This window comes from Protopterus annectens, chromosome 13.part0 (genome assembly GCF_019279795.1).
Source record: "Protopterus annectens isolate FY-2018-M chromosome 13.part0, PAN1.0, whole genome shotgun sequence".
Lineage (NCBI taxonomy): Eukaryota > Metazoa > Chordata > Ceratodontiformes > Protopteridae > Protopterus > Protopterus annectens.
The window spans coordinates 995,521,168-995,535,201 of record NC_056747.1 but is presented as its reverse complement, the minus strand read 5'-3'; the positions used below and the strand labels follow the sequence as shown (position 1 = coordinate 995,535,201).

Below are 14,034 nucleotides of genomic sequence, written 5' to 3'. Positions count from 1 at the left end.
GAAACAGGTGATCTGCTGTGGCGACCCCTAACGGGAACAGCCGAAAGAAGAAGTTGATGTACTTTTTTCATTGTTTTTAATTTTGATGAACAACAACCAAAGAGTATATACTTATATATGTGTGTGTATATAAATATAGATAAAAATGGATATATATATATATATATATATATATGTATGTATATATATATATATATATATATATATATATATATATATATATATATATATATATATATATATATATATATATATATATATATATATATATATATATATATATATATATATATATATATATATATATATATATATATATATATATATATATATATATATATATATGGGTCTACTTCTAAAATTCAAAATTTCGAAACATCGACTTTTTTATGGTTGAGACTATAAGATCAAAGTTTTGAAGCTTCAAAATTTAAATTACATAAATAAAAACAAAAAAGTCTTTTTTTATTTTTTTACATTTTTGCAGGCAGGCAAGCCCTCTGTACCCCCCAAAACTCCCTGTTAATTAAATATAGAAATTCTGAGATCACACTACAGTGAGGAAAACAGTAAATATACCATTCCACAAAATCTTCATTTAAACTGTCCGAAGTTTCAAAACTTCAGTCTTATGGTCTCGACCATAAGAAAGTTGACATTTTGAAACTCTGAAATTTAGAAAGAAGTAGACTCGCATATATATATATATATATATATATATATATATATATATATATATATATATATTTATAGTAACATAGTTATGGAAAATGTATATGTGCCTTCAATGTGTACATGAAATGCAACTATGGACAAAACAAACTGATAAAAACATGTGTACTACAGTATGGAGTGTACCTTTTCACAGCAATCAGATCACATGGTCCTTATTGCAAATTTCTGTGGTGTAAAAGGAAGTGTCCGAAGTGCTAAGCTCTAAAATATTAGTTCCTCAATTGGGGGATCATCTGGAGGAAGAATGGGAGCTCGCACCAGGTGGAGCTAATCCATGAAGTGCCACCTGTAGGTTATACCTTGTGGAGCTAACTGTTTTTAGAGCTGAAAACTGGGCTTGGGGAAGTCCTGCAGCTCTGGACTTTCCTTGGAGTTTGGAAGAGGCCTGCAACCTTGGATTTTCCTTTTAATTAAAAGCTACTCTGTATCCTGGAAAGGATGTGTCAGCTAAACACTGTAATGAAAGTATTGTTTGCTTTATTTTGAAAGTTCATTGCTAAGTGAGATATTTACTTCAAGGAATTCAGAAAAAAAGTAGTTTGTTTTGCAGTATCCTATCTGTACTGTCTTTTTTGTTCCTAACTTAAGATATTTACTGCCGAACAAAAATGTAATAATGCAACCAGGAAAGGAAATGTTATACAATATATGGGCAATGCTCAGAAAGTATACAGTAAACATTTACAATAAAGTTCCACATTTTTTAAAATGCAGGATCTTGGGAAATAAAATGGCTTCTTAAAGTTCCCACACTTTTGCTAGAGAAATAATTTATACATTCTAAAAATGTAAAATAAAATGCAGCATTAAATTTTATTTATACTGAGGATTTCATTCCAGCAACTCACAGAAACAGTGGAGTGGATCATATGAGCCAAAGAGTGAAGCATTCTGGCTTTCATGGGTCGTAGAGGGACCTGTATGGGTAGCTAATATATGGTACACGGGACCTTTATGATTGTTATTTGGACACAAAGAAGCTATTGTGCTTCATGCTGCTTTATCTGCCTTGAGGTGAGGCAATTTTGGATGTAAATTGAGACACTTCCACCTTTTTCCCTCCTACACAGTAACTGGTCTACAATTGGGGAAGCATTACAGTCTTTGCATGTCTCAATTACTACACAGACATTTATTACCTCAAGGGTGAAAAGGGGTTTCAGGAAGTGGAGTTTCTTGTTGATACTCCTAGCACTGATCAGTAAGACCTTCATATTTTCCTTTCCTAGTTTCATTATGCTAGTAGGTATATATAGTTGGCATTGTGAAAAGGCACTAGAAGGTAGATAATGTTTTTGCCAATATTCAAAAGCCTGGGAGAAAGCAGGTGCAGCCCATCCTGGTGAAGTAGTGTCGCCTATCAATCATGTTCTCAAAGGCAAATAAATATTGGACCCCCTTGAAATGATACCAAAAACAAGCCAATTATTGAAGTAAATTATTTTTTATTCATATTGTGGTATCATCCTTGGGGAAGGTAGAATGCTGTTCAATGCTACACTTATACCTGCCAGGGACACACAATCTGAGAGCCCCATCATGTCTCTCTTTATATAGTCTAAAGTGGAAGATCTCAAGTCATTGACACCTATTTGTACTATGACAGAGTCATACTGGTAGTTGTTGTTCTTGAGTGTGAATGTATGATTTCACAGATGCTGGCACCAGACAGACAGACAGACAACTGACACTCTTTCCTTGCTCAGCCTGGTAAGAGGTACATCTGTATGTTTTATTATGGAGTCACCTATAACTAGAATGTTTGGTTTAGTGGATGCCTGCCTTATGGACTTAGTATCCGTACATCTTGGACTCATAGGTTCTTAGGTTCATAGGTAGGTACTAGGCTATCTGCCCAAAGGCATTTATAAGCCTTGCCAGAATGTGTTGGCTTTCGCTGCCCCCTTAGATTAGTTTCCTGTGCCTTTGTCCAGCAGAGCCATTGAAGTGATCCCTGGGGTAAACTTTTTTTTTCATCCACTTGTCAAGGTTTCTCTTGAAGAGGGTTAGCGAGGAGCTCTGCCTAATGTGTATGGTTTTCTTTAGGTGGAGCATGTCCATCAATTCTGGGTTGGACATGGCCTTGTATGTCAGGCAGAGATCACCTCTGAGTAGGTGATATGCAACCGAATACAGCTGGAGTTTCTTCAGTCGAGCTGCATAGGGCATCTGCTAGAGGCCAGTGATCCTCTTGGTGAGGTACTTCTGTGGTCTTTCCAGTTGTTGTAGGTGTTTTGTAAGGTACATCCCAAATGGGGCATTTTACTCTATGATGGTGTGATGGGTGATGCATAGAGAGGCCCAATGACCTTTTTCGATCTGGATGCAAACCCTTTTGTGATTAGGTGGGCCACATAGAAGGAATTTCTAGCCACTTTGGTAATGTAATTATCAAAGGAGAGGTTACTATCTACTTGGGTCCCCAGATCCCCTATTACTTCTTCCGTATTTAGGGCACAACCACCTATGTGGTAGTTTGTGGGTACCTTGTTTTTTCCAAAGAGGATGACTATGCACTTTTTGGCATTTAGCTTTAAGGCCATGGTTTTGATACAAAGTATCTGTCTCAGTGAGACCCTTTTGAAGGATGTCTGTGTCAGCCGGAGAGTCAATTATAGCCCCTAGTTTTCAGTTGTCTGTGAACTTGGTCAGCCATAGTCCTCCTGTGCTTGCCTGTACCTCTGAGAAGTATATGCCGAACAGGAGGGGTCCTAGGACTGAGCCCTGGGGAATGCCACTTGTAACCATTTTGGAGTCAGACCTAGCTCTCGCAACTCTTACCATGTGGGTTCTGTCCATGAGCCAGTTGGCAACCCATCTTGTGACGTAGGGGTTTATGTTCAGGCTGGTGAGCTTGTCTATAATACCTGAGTGGGGAATGGTGTTGAAGGCCTTTGCAATGTCTAGGTAGGCTGTGTGGACCACCTTTCCCTCGTCTATAGCCTTGGTAACTGTCTCAAAGAAGTCCACCAGGTTTAGGAGGCATGATCTGCCCTTAACAAAGCCGAACTGGGTAGGGTCCAGCGTTTGGAGGTTTCCAATGTCTCTGTTAATGAGATCCATGATGATGCGCTCCATAGCTTTGCAGACCAAGCTAGTCAGGCTTATAGGATGATAGTTCCTGGGGTCTGTTGTGGCTCCACTTTTGTGGAGTGGAATAACCATTGCTGTGCGCCACTCTGTGGGCATATAGCCTGTGGAGAGGCTGCGTTTAAACAGTGTGTTTAGGTGAGCAGTTAGTTCATCTTTGAGCCCATGTAGGATGAGCCTGGGACACCGTCCAGTCCTATTGATGCTGTGCTTTCGGCTTTGGAGAGGGCTGTTTTAACCTGAGTATCTGTGATTTCAGGGGCACTACATTCTTCTGGTATAGTTATGGGCCCTTTTGGGGCTGAGAGGGAGATGAAGTTTGCACTGAACCTGTCTGCCAGGATGTTGGCTATATCGGTCGGTTCAGTGTATTTTGTGCCATTCTGCACTAACACAGAGCCGATCTGAGAAATGCCACTTAGATTCTTGACATAGTTAAAGAATGCCTTGTGGTTATCTTTGGAGTCCATGGCAATTTTTCTTTCGAAGCTAGCCTTGGATGATTTTATGAGGGAACGTACTTTCTTACTGATACTGATCAGGGATGTCTTCCCTTCTTGGGATTTTACTCTTTTCTGTACTAGTTTCCTCCTTCTATTGTATAGCTTTTTTATGAGAGGTGTCCACCAGACTGGTTTTCTTTTCTTGGAGGAGTGAGTCTTGGTTTTGTTTGGGATAGCACGATCCATGCATTCTTGTAGTTACCCGTAGAGTGCATTAGTAAAGGATTTTGCAGCTTGGACAGCGTTATCCTTTAGCATGGTGGCATTGAAACTTCCCACCTCGGTCTTATGTAATGTGAAGTTTGCATTTGAAAAATTTTTTAAAGTGGTTTCTTTGACCGGGTGTGGTGGCGGAATGTGGATATCCAGAGTGATTAGTTTATGGTCAGATCTAACCAGTGAGAGGTTGACCTCCGGTGTGGAACACCAGTCACCCATGTTGGTGATGACTAGGTCCAATATGTTGTCACCTCTGGTAGGGGTGTTGACCAGTTGATCCAGGGCATTTGAGTTTATAAATTCTAGGAAATGTTAGGCAAGGGAGTTTGTACTTGAGTAGTTCTCCCAGTTAATGTTTGGGTAATTGAAATCAAGAAATATCAGGGTGTTTGGCAGGACCTTTATGTTTCCCAGTGTTTCCAGGAATGCGGAGTGGGGGTCCTGGGACATGGTGGGTGATCTGTAGCAAGATATAATTTGAATAGCAGTTTGCCCATTGTTAGTTGCACGTGGATGATCTCTGAAGCATTGTGCTGTGCCACTAACCTGGAGGTGTGGGTATCGTTGATGAATATGGATACTCCCCCACCGTTTGTATTTCGGTCTGGGTTTTGTGGCCAAAATGTATGGTATGAGTTGTAGCCTGGTAGTGCTGGGGTGCTCTCTGGAGCCTTAAACCAGGTTTCTGTTACTGCACATATATTGATTTGCTCCATACTGAGGAGTGCCTCGAGAGCGTGCATTTTGAGGTTTAGACTTCTGGCATTGAGTAGCATTACCCTTCAGTTTTTTGTTACTTGTGCTATTTACAGTGGTGGGTTTGTCTTTTGAGCCTTGCCTAAAAAAGGCACCGTGGGGGTGGCAAGAGCCTTGGCCAGTATTTGAAAGCCTAAGGGTGACAGGTGCAAGCCATCTCTAGTGAAGCAGCGTGGCTTGTCGAGCATGTTATCCCAGGCTGACAGACACTGGATCCCCTTTGAATGACACCAGAAGCTTAGCCAGTTGTTGAAATTGATAATTTTTTCTCTATACCGTGGTATCATTCTTGATGAGGGCAGGATGCTACTCAGGGTCAGGGTCATACCGGCCTGGGCTACATGATCCGAGAACTCCTCCATGTCTCTTTTCATGTAGTCCAGGGAGGTATGGCTCAGGTCATTCACACCAACATGGACAATGACAGAGTCATATTTGTACTTCTTCTGGAGTGACCTGAGTGCTTGTGTTATGTGGCAGATCCTAGCACCCGACAGGCAGCTAACAGTAACCTTCTCCTTGTTCAGCCTAGTGAGTGGGATGTCAGTGTGCCTTACTATAGAGTCACCTATTACTAGTGTGTTGGGTATGTTATTTTGCCTTAAGGGCTGTGATTGTATGGCACACTGGTTTTGTGAAGTATGTGTTTCATGGTTTGTGTTGGGGGGTGGAAGTTACTTGGATGTCTGCTTTGGTGGTCTCTGTTGCTTCTGCAGATTTTTATTTAGAGCCTCCGAGTATGTTTTTGCGTATTTATGTGTGTTTTTTGCCAGTGCTGGTTTCATAGGTCTATGTGAGACTGGTGGTGTGATGCAAGTCATTCCCTTCTCCTCTTGACTGCCTGGTCCAGTCTTGGGTTGAGAGAGCTTACCCTTTAGTTTGGCTATATAATTGCACCTCTCGCATGTATTAGTGTTTGTTGGAAGGAGGAGAGGGTTGTCTGTGTACATGAGGCAATTGTAACATCCCCTCAAAATGTCCAGATTCACCAGTTGGACCAGAGAGTACACCTGAAACTGCCCTTTGGACATGCCTGGATAGGTACAGTGAACTGTTTTACTGATTGGCTGGTAAGGTCGAATAGAGAGCTTTGTCCTTCTCTGCAGTATAGGGGGGGTCTAGTGCTAAGGTTTATTAGTGCTTGCTATGAGTTTTGAGCAAGTGCCAGGATGAGAAGTGAATGGTTTGAGTGCTTAAGTTGAAAGTTTGTCTAGTTCCAAGAGAAAAACTGAAGAGTAGACTTTGTGGAGCCCGGAATAGTTATATCCTAGCTAACTGGCACTGCCCGGTGCACAAAACAGTGCAAATGCGGGTTTTATAGCAGGGAAATGAAAGAGATAGAAATTAGCCCAAATGGCCAATAAACTACTAGTTTCTGGGCTGAAACCACTTATACAGGGACAGATAGGCTGCTCAAAGCTCCCTCTCTCACAATGAACAGAGAAACTTCCTTCTATCCAAGTAAGGTATGGGCAAACATAGAAACTTGTAACACAGCCCTGAATTCAGCACTAACCTGAAAAATGGACTATACTAGCTTAGAAAGATGGGGGAAAACAAGTATATATTTTTGTTTTTTTCAGAAAATAAAGCAGATACAATAAAAAAAAAAAAACAGTTTAAATGCACAGAAATGGCTATCACACTAGAGTGTGTTATCTACAACAGTTAAACAGGTAATTTAAACATAAAACGACTTTGTTAAAGTGCAGGCAGTAAAATTTTATTTATTTATTTTATTTTATTTTACATTTGTTAACCGGGGGTGTCTGACTGAGCCGAAAAGGCCCTTTTTCAGCAGAGGCCCGGGGAGAAAAGCTCCACAAAGAAAAATTACAGACACATTTAGTTATTTAGACATAATCAGTATACACACAAATTACAAGAGACATGTTTTTACAGTGGCATGCGGCACTAACAGTTACAGTGGAGAGAACAATCAAAAAAGATATTAATTTTAAAAATAAAGATAAGTAATAGATTTGTGGTGTACAGCTGAACTTTGGAATGTAGGTAGAATACATACATAGTACACAGGTACAGTACATACATTGTAGATTAGCCAGTGTTTGTGAGTAAGATTGAAAAACTATTATAAATTGCTCTAGATTTAGTATGCATATGTTATCCGCTTTCACTAGCCTGGGGAGCAATCATGGCACTGCCAACTTTGCTTGAGATGTTGCCTGATAAGGTCTTTAAAGGAGGCTTTGGATGATGTGTTTTGAATGCTAGTAGGGGCAGAGTTCCATTTTTTAGCCACTGAACTACTATATAGTGCATCTCCAAAGCTATTGTAGCTGTTGGTGACTTCTAGTAGTAGTTTGCTTGATGATCTAAGAGGCCTTTTGGCTGAGTGATGTTAAACTAGGTTTTTGAGGGCAGGACACTTATTGGGGAGGTAATAGAATGACAGAGGCAGAGCTGATTGTAGGTTAGGAGGTTGGGCAGTTCAAGCCAGTGGAGCGGTCTCAAAGCAGTACAATGATGAGTTCTATATGAGCAATTTGCAGCAAAACGGGCAATTCTGTTATAGCAAGCTTCCATTTTGCTTAGTTCAGTTTTGTTGAGATTAGTCAGAATGGGAGATGCATAGAGTAGGGTGGGTAGAAGTTGGGAGCGAGCAATGGCTGAACTTGTGTTGTTGGTAAGAAATGGTTTGATACGGTAGAGTGACCCCAGTTTGGCATGTACTTTTTTAATAGTTAAGTTCAGATGACTATCAAATTTTAGGTGGGAGTCTATGGTTATTCCCAGTAGCTTAGCCTGTGCCACTGGAGCAATTGGAGTAGCATTTGTGGAGTAGATAGTGAATTGACTGTTAGTGTTTTTGTTAGAACTGGTTATAATCATAAGCTGAGTTTTCTTTGGATTGAGGATAAGTTGGGCTTTGGTAAGGTAGTTTTCAACGTCAGAGAATGCTAGTTGAGTTGTTTGCAGGAGGGTGGGAATGTTTTGTGCAGCACAGATTAAGGTAGTGCCATCTGCATACTGAATTATAGATGCATGCTGTGTGGAGGTGTGGAGGTCATTTGTGAAGACTGTGAATAGTAGTGGTCCTAAGATAGAATCCTGTGGGACTCCTATAGTTATGGGCAGCTGAGGAGAGAGAGATGTACAATATGTAGCTGAAACAAGCTTTTTAAATCACAGAAACTCTAGAAAATCGGCGTTTTAGGTGGAATTAGCTAAAGGAAGCAAGAAAATGCAGAAACATGATAATTAATCACTCCAAAGTCTCTCTTTTGTCTCTCTGCTGCTGTAGAACTCTGCAGGGCACCAGGCAGGAGCTTGCTGAGCTGTATACTAGCACAAAAACCTTGCAAATGTGGGTTTTATAGCAGGGAAATTAAAGAAATTGAAATTAGCCCAAAATGGCCAATAAACTACTAATTTCTGCGCTGAAACCCCTCCTCCAGGGACAGATAGATTGCACAAAGCTCCCTCTCTCACAGTGAACAGAGAAACTTCCTTCTATCCAAGTAAGGTATGGGCAGACACAGAAACTTGTAACATAGCCCTGAATTCAGCACTAACCTGAAAACTGGACTATACTAGCTTAGAAAGGCAGGAAAACAAGTATATAATTTTTTTTTTGTTTTTTTTTTTTTTTTTTTTTTTCAGAAAGTGGTACACTTAACAAAAATACAGTGTTGTTTCGGTGTTTTGTCCCTGTTTTACATTTTGGAGGTCTTTGAGGTTTAGACAAGTTAATCTTTACAACCGCAACATATGAAGGATTATGTGCAGCATAACTGTTGCGGTGAGGTATAGTGTTAAAGTATTGCTGATGATCCTCAAATCTGAGATTCTCTGCGAGAGATTTTATTCTGAAATGCAATTATATATGTACATCTCTCACGCATTGTGCTATGCTGTTTGAGCAATAGATTATCATTTGAAAGCATAAGGAATTATTTCATTGTTTCAAGATACCCATCTTAATCGAGTTGGCTATGTAAGTTATAAGGAAGTGTTGGTCCATGGTTTAGACAGGAATGATTTAGATGATGCTTGAGTTGGATTTGTGTTGGGATGCAGGGGTTAGTTTAGATAGACCGACTAATGAGCAGCAAGGGGAATGTATAATTTCATAGACTGGGATGTGCATTTCTGGGTGTGATTTATTTCACTCGGCACAGGTTTATAAATTTATAGGCAAGTACTAGAGTAGCCGCCCTTGTGGATCATTTCAAACCTAGTCAATTTCTTTAATGAGAACAAACCCTGTACCTCTTGTCTGTGAGGTAGACACCTTAATTGGTAACCATTTGAAATACTGGGATCCCTTAGAGTGAGTCATGAAATATGGAGGCTGAATGGCCAAAAGATTGGACTTATTATGTATGTACTAAGTCCAAAATGTCATTTCTTACAATATTCCCTTTTCTCTGAAGTATAGGAATCTCAGAGTCGGTATATATATATATATATATATATATATATATATATATGTGTGTATATATATATATATATATATATATATATATATATATATATATATATATATATATATATATATATATATATATATATATATATATATATATATATATATATATATATATGTGTGTGTGTGTATATATATATATATATATATATATATATATATACATTTTATACCAAACCCCAGCAGCTTCAAATTTAGATTGCTAATATTATATGAATTAGGATATGTAACATGTATTTTACCAGCTTTCACCAGTTTCATCATGTTTTAGCAAACCTCACAGGTTTAATACCCCTGTTAAAATGAACCTCAGAAATTGAACTCAATCCATTATCTTTCCAGTGCCCAGTAAAAAGGCAGAATTATTCCTGTAGTGGTTGATCTCATGTCTTTGTTACTTCATCTAAGTATCTTGATGACCAAGGCCACAGTCCTCCCAAATCTTGCACACTGGTTTCATTTTGACATAACAGTGACTACAACAAACTTATCTTCCCTTGTATAGCACGTTATCTCCTATCTGTAATCCCTCCCAAAGTAGTTCCTCCTGCAAACGAATATTATACTTTACTTATTAGCAGTGAACCCTTAACATTGTCATTAAGCTAAGCTGCAGTGGTGCAGCAAGAAGCCGCGGTGGTGCAGCAGTAGCGTTGTCACCTCACAGCAAGAGGTTCTCCCATTCGATTCTCGGCTGGAGCGCCTTCTGTGTGGAGTCTGCATGTCCTCCCCATGGTCGAGTGGCATTCAAAGGACATGCATAAATGGGCATGCCTTAGTTGAAGGTTGGTTGTCGAGCTGGCACCTCGGCACCGTAAAAATCTACTGCCAATCATTAGCGGACTGGAGTTCAGCTGTGTCGACCCCTAACTGGGAAAAGCTGAAAGAAGAACATTAAACCGAGCGAAGTTCATGTGGTCACATTTTCTTGCTAACATATTCTACTACCTCACTGTTGCAGTTGTTATTTTACACAGGCTCACTCTTCCTGAGCTCAGGAATAATATTCTGTATCTACTTACCTGTTCTCTTCTCCTTCTAACAAGTGGCGGTATGTATTGATCTCCTGCTCCAGATGTGCTTTGATGTCCAGGAGTAACTTATACTCAGTTGCTTGGCCTTCAAGCTGGGCTCTCAGATTAGTCAGCTGAGCCTCAGTCTCATGAATTATAGCCTGTATCTGCTGAAGCTGAGTACCATAGCGACTCTCTGTTTCAGCCAGGTTGCTCTGCAAACCATTCCTCTGAAAAAAATAAATAATTAGCAGGTTACAGAAATGGCTGTAAACACTTTGCAGTAACTGATTATAAAGTCATTAGTTGACTCATGTTGCACCAGACATAATGTTGTTAATATCATACTGTGAATATTGTACTGTGTTAACAATGCTGATGATCTAATCTGGTGGAGCCAAAAAAAAATGTTATATTTTTGCAAACAAATGAACCTACTCACTACACTGGAAAAAGACAACAAATAAAGAGGTGGTTGGATAATCATATGCCTTTTTACTTAATATACAGATCACCACAACAGCAATGATTATGCAGTCATTGCAAGGTCTTTGTTGATAAATAACAGTCTTCAGTGTTTGGAATTATGTCCATATGATGTCATTAAACATATTTCTGAAACGAATCACAAGTCAGATATGTTGGTAGTCACACTATTCATTCTACAAGCACCCATGGAACAGAGATTATGACTGCATTAGTTAAGTATTTTAGCAAGGAGCACAATTCATTAAACAAATTCTTACTTTGTTACTTTTATTTACTTTTACATTAAGTCACACTGAGACATATTCCTGGTAATAGTAATACTACCATAACTCTCAGATGTGCCTGGTTTTCAGGGATGTGCCTGGTTTTGATTCCAATTGTATCTCTAAGAAACCAAAGCCGAAGTACTCAGATCTGTAAGAAATGTTGACACTTTATTAAGAGACTTTAAAACTGTTGACCTCTGGAGAAAAGGTGGTGAATTACACAATAAATAATGACAATAATTAGAGTTACAGACTCCTTTTATTTCAGAAAATCAGATGTGCAGCTGACTCAGTCAGTGCCATATGTGATACCAAAAAACAGTGGCCTCAGTAGCTCTTTAGCTGGTTATGGATTACTGATCATTTCATTCCAACACTTTTCATCCAGAACAATTGCCCCTCTCACCTTGCCCAAGCTACACTTTTGCTGAAAATTTATATTCATTCACAATTTCGTATTCCAGAAATGTTTCAGTTTAATAGTACTAGTAGTTTAAAAGTGACCCTGATTCTCCCTGATTATTTCTGGATGTGTCCCTTAATCTATTGAGCAGAGGTTCATTGTGTCAATACCATAAGTCAGTGCCCCATCACAAGTAGCAGAAAGTACCTCATTGTAATAACCCGATGACTACATTTTAGTGATCAGATTATTACAGTTACATTGACCCTAGCTGCATTTCTGCTGTTCATAGGTTCATAGGTGTGTGCTTGGATAACAGCCCTGGAGCCATTTCAAGCCTAGCCCATAGAAGTGCCCTGGCATTGTACCGCCTGAAGTTAGCTCCCAGTGCCTTTATCAAGTAGAGCCACTGCAGTGATCTCCACGGTGAACTTTCTATTCCCATCCACTTATCAAGATTTCTCTTGAAGAGGGCCAGTGAGGTGCTCTGCTTGACATGTATGGGATTTGGATTTCTTTAGATGTAGCATTTCTAACAGAGCTGGATCAGACATGGCTTTGTAAGTCAAGCAGAAATTGCCTCTTAGTAGACGATATGAGACAGAGAATAGCTGGAGTTGTTTGAGTCTTTCCATGTAGGATATGTGTTTAAGGCCTAGGACCCTCTTCGTGAGGTACTTGTGGCCTTTCCAGCTGTTGCATGTGTCTAGTGAGGTACATGCCAAATGAGGTATTATACTCGATGATTGGCCTAATGAGGGAAGAGTAGAGAGAGATGATGACCTCTTTCTTCCTGGATGCAAAACCCTTGGTAATGATATGTGCCACATAGAAGGACTTTCTGACCACAGTGGAAATGTGGTGGTCAAAGGAGAGGTTGCTGTCAAACTGTGTCCCCAGATCTCCTATAACACCTTCAGTATTCAGTGATCTCCCATCGATGTGCCATCTGTGAACCTGGTCAGCCAGAGTCCCTCTGTTTTGGCTTGGACTTCTGAAAAGTAGATGCCAAACAGGAGAGGACCCAAGACTGATCCCTGTGGGACTCTACTCATGACTGGTCGGCAGTCTGACTTGGAGTCCACTACTTTCACACTATGGGTTCTGTCTGTTAGCCAGTTTGCAACCCACCTACTGATATAGGGGTTGATGCATAGTTTGCTGAGTTTATCAATAATTCCTGAGTGGGGAATGGTATCAAAGGCCTTGGCCAGATCGAGGTAGGCTGTATGAACTGTCTTGCCCTCATCCACAGCTCTGGTGACTGACTCAAAAAAGTCAACCAGATTGAGCAGTCATGATCTACCTTTCACAAAACCAAATTGCATGGGATCAGGAGTTTGGAGATTCCCGATATCCTTGTTAATTAGGTCCATGATGATGTTCTCCATAGCCTTACATATCAGACTTGTCAGGCTAATGGTGTGATAATTCCCAGGGTCTGTAGTCGCTCCCCCTTTATGGAGAGGGGGTGACTGTTGCAGTGCACCATTTGGTAGGGACAAAGCCTGAGGGGAGGCTGTGATTGAACAGGGCACAGATATGTGGTGTCAGTTCACTTTGTAGTTCATGTAGTACACATCCAGGAATATTGTCAGGTCCCATGGAAGCTGCATTCTTGGCCTTGGACAATGCAGCTTTAACCTGTACTGCACTAATGCTGGGTGCTTGGCATTCCTCCGGTATTATGATTGATCTTTTAGGGGGGAGAGAAGGGTAAACTTGGCACTAAATCTGTTGGCCAGTATGTTGGCAATATCTGTTGGCTCAGTATAGGAGGTACCATTGTGCAATAACTCAGAGCAAACTGGGTATTGCCATGGAGATTCTTGATATAACTATAGAAAGCTTTGTGGTTGGTTTTAGTGTCTGATGCAATTCTGCCTTCATAGCTGGCTTTAGAGATTTCGATGAGGGATCTCAACTTTTTGTTGTGGCTAATAAGGGAGTTTTTCCTGTCTTGGGACTTCACCTTTTTCTGCAACAGTTTCTTCCTTTTGTTGTAGAGTTTATTAATGGCAAGGGACCACCAGATTGGCTTCCTTTTTTTGGAGGAGAGCATCTTGGTTCTGTTGGGTATGGCTAGTTTCATGCATTTATGTACATGTTT

General features: G+C 40.0%; 1 protein-coding gene across 1 annotated transcript in view; it reads right to left on the bottom strand.

Moving 5' to 3' along the window:
• The window catches only part of LOC122788056 (keratin, type I cytoskeletal 19-like), an 86,830-nt gene that overhangs the window by 20,099 nt on the left and 52,697 nt on the right, over positions 1-14,034 (bottom strand). The window contains exon 6 of the mRNA XM_044054978.1: positions 10,776-10,996. Coding sequence (XP_043910913.1) covers positions 10,776-10,996 — 221 coding nt within the window. The remainder of the gene's footprint in view (positions 1-10,775; positions 10,997-14,034) is intronic.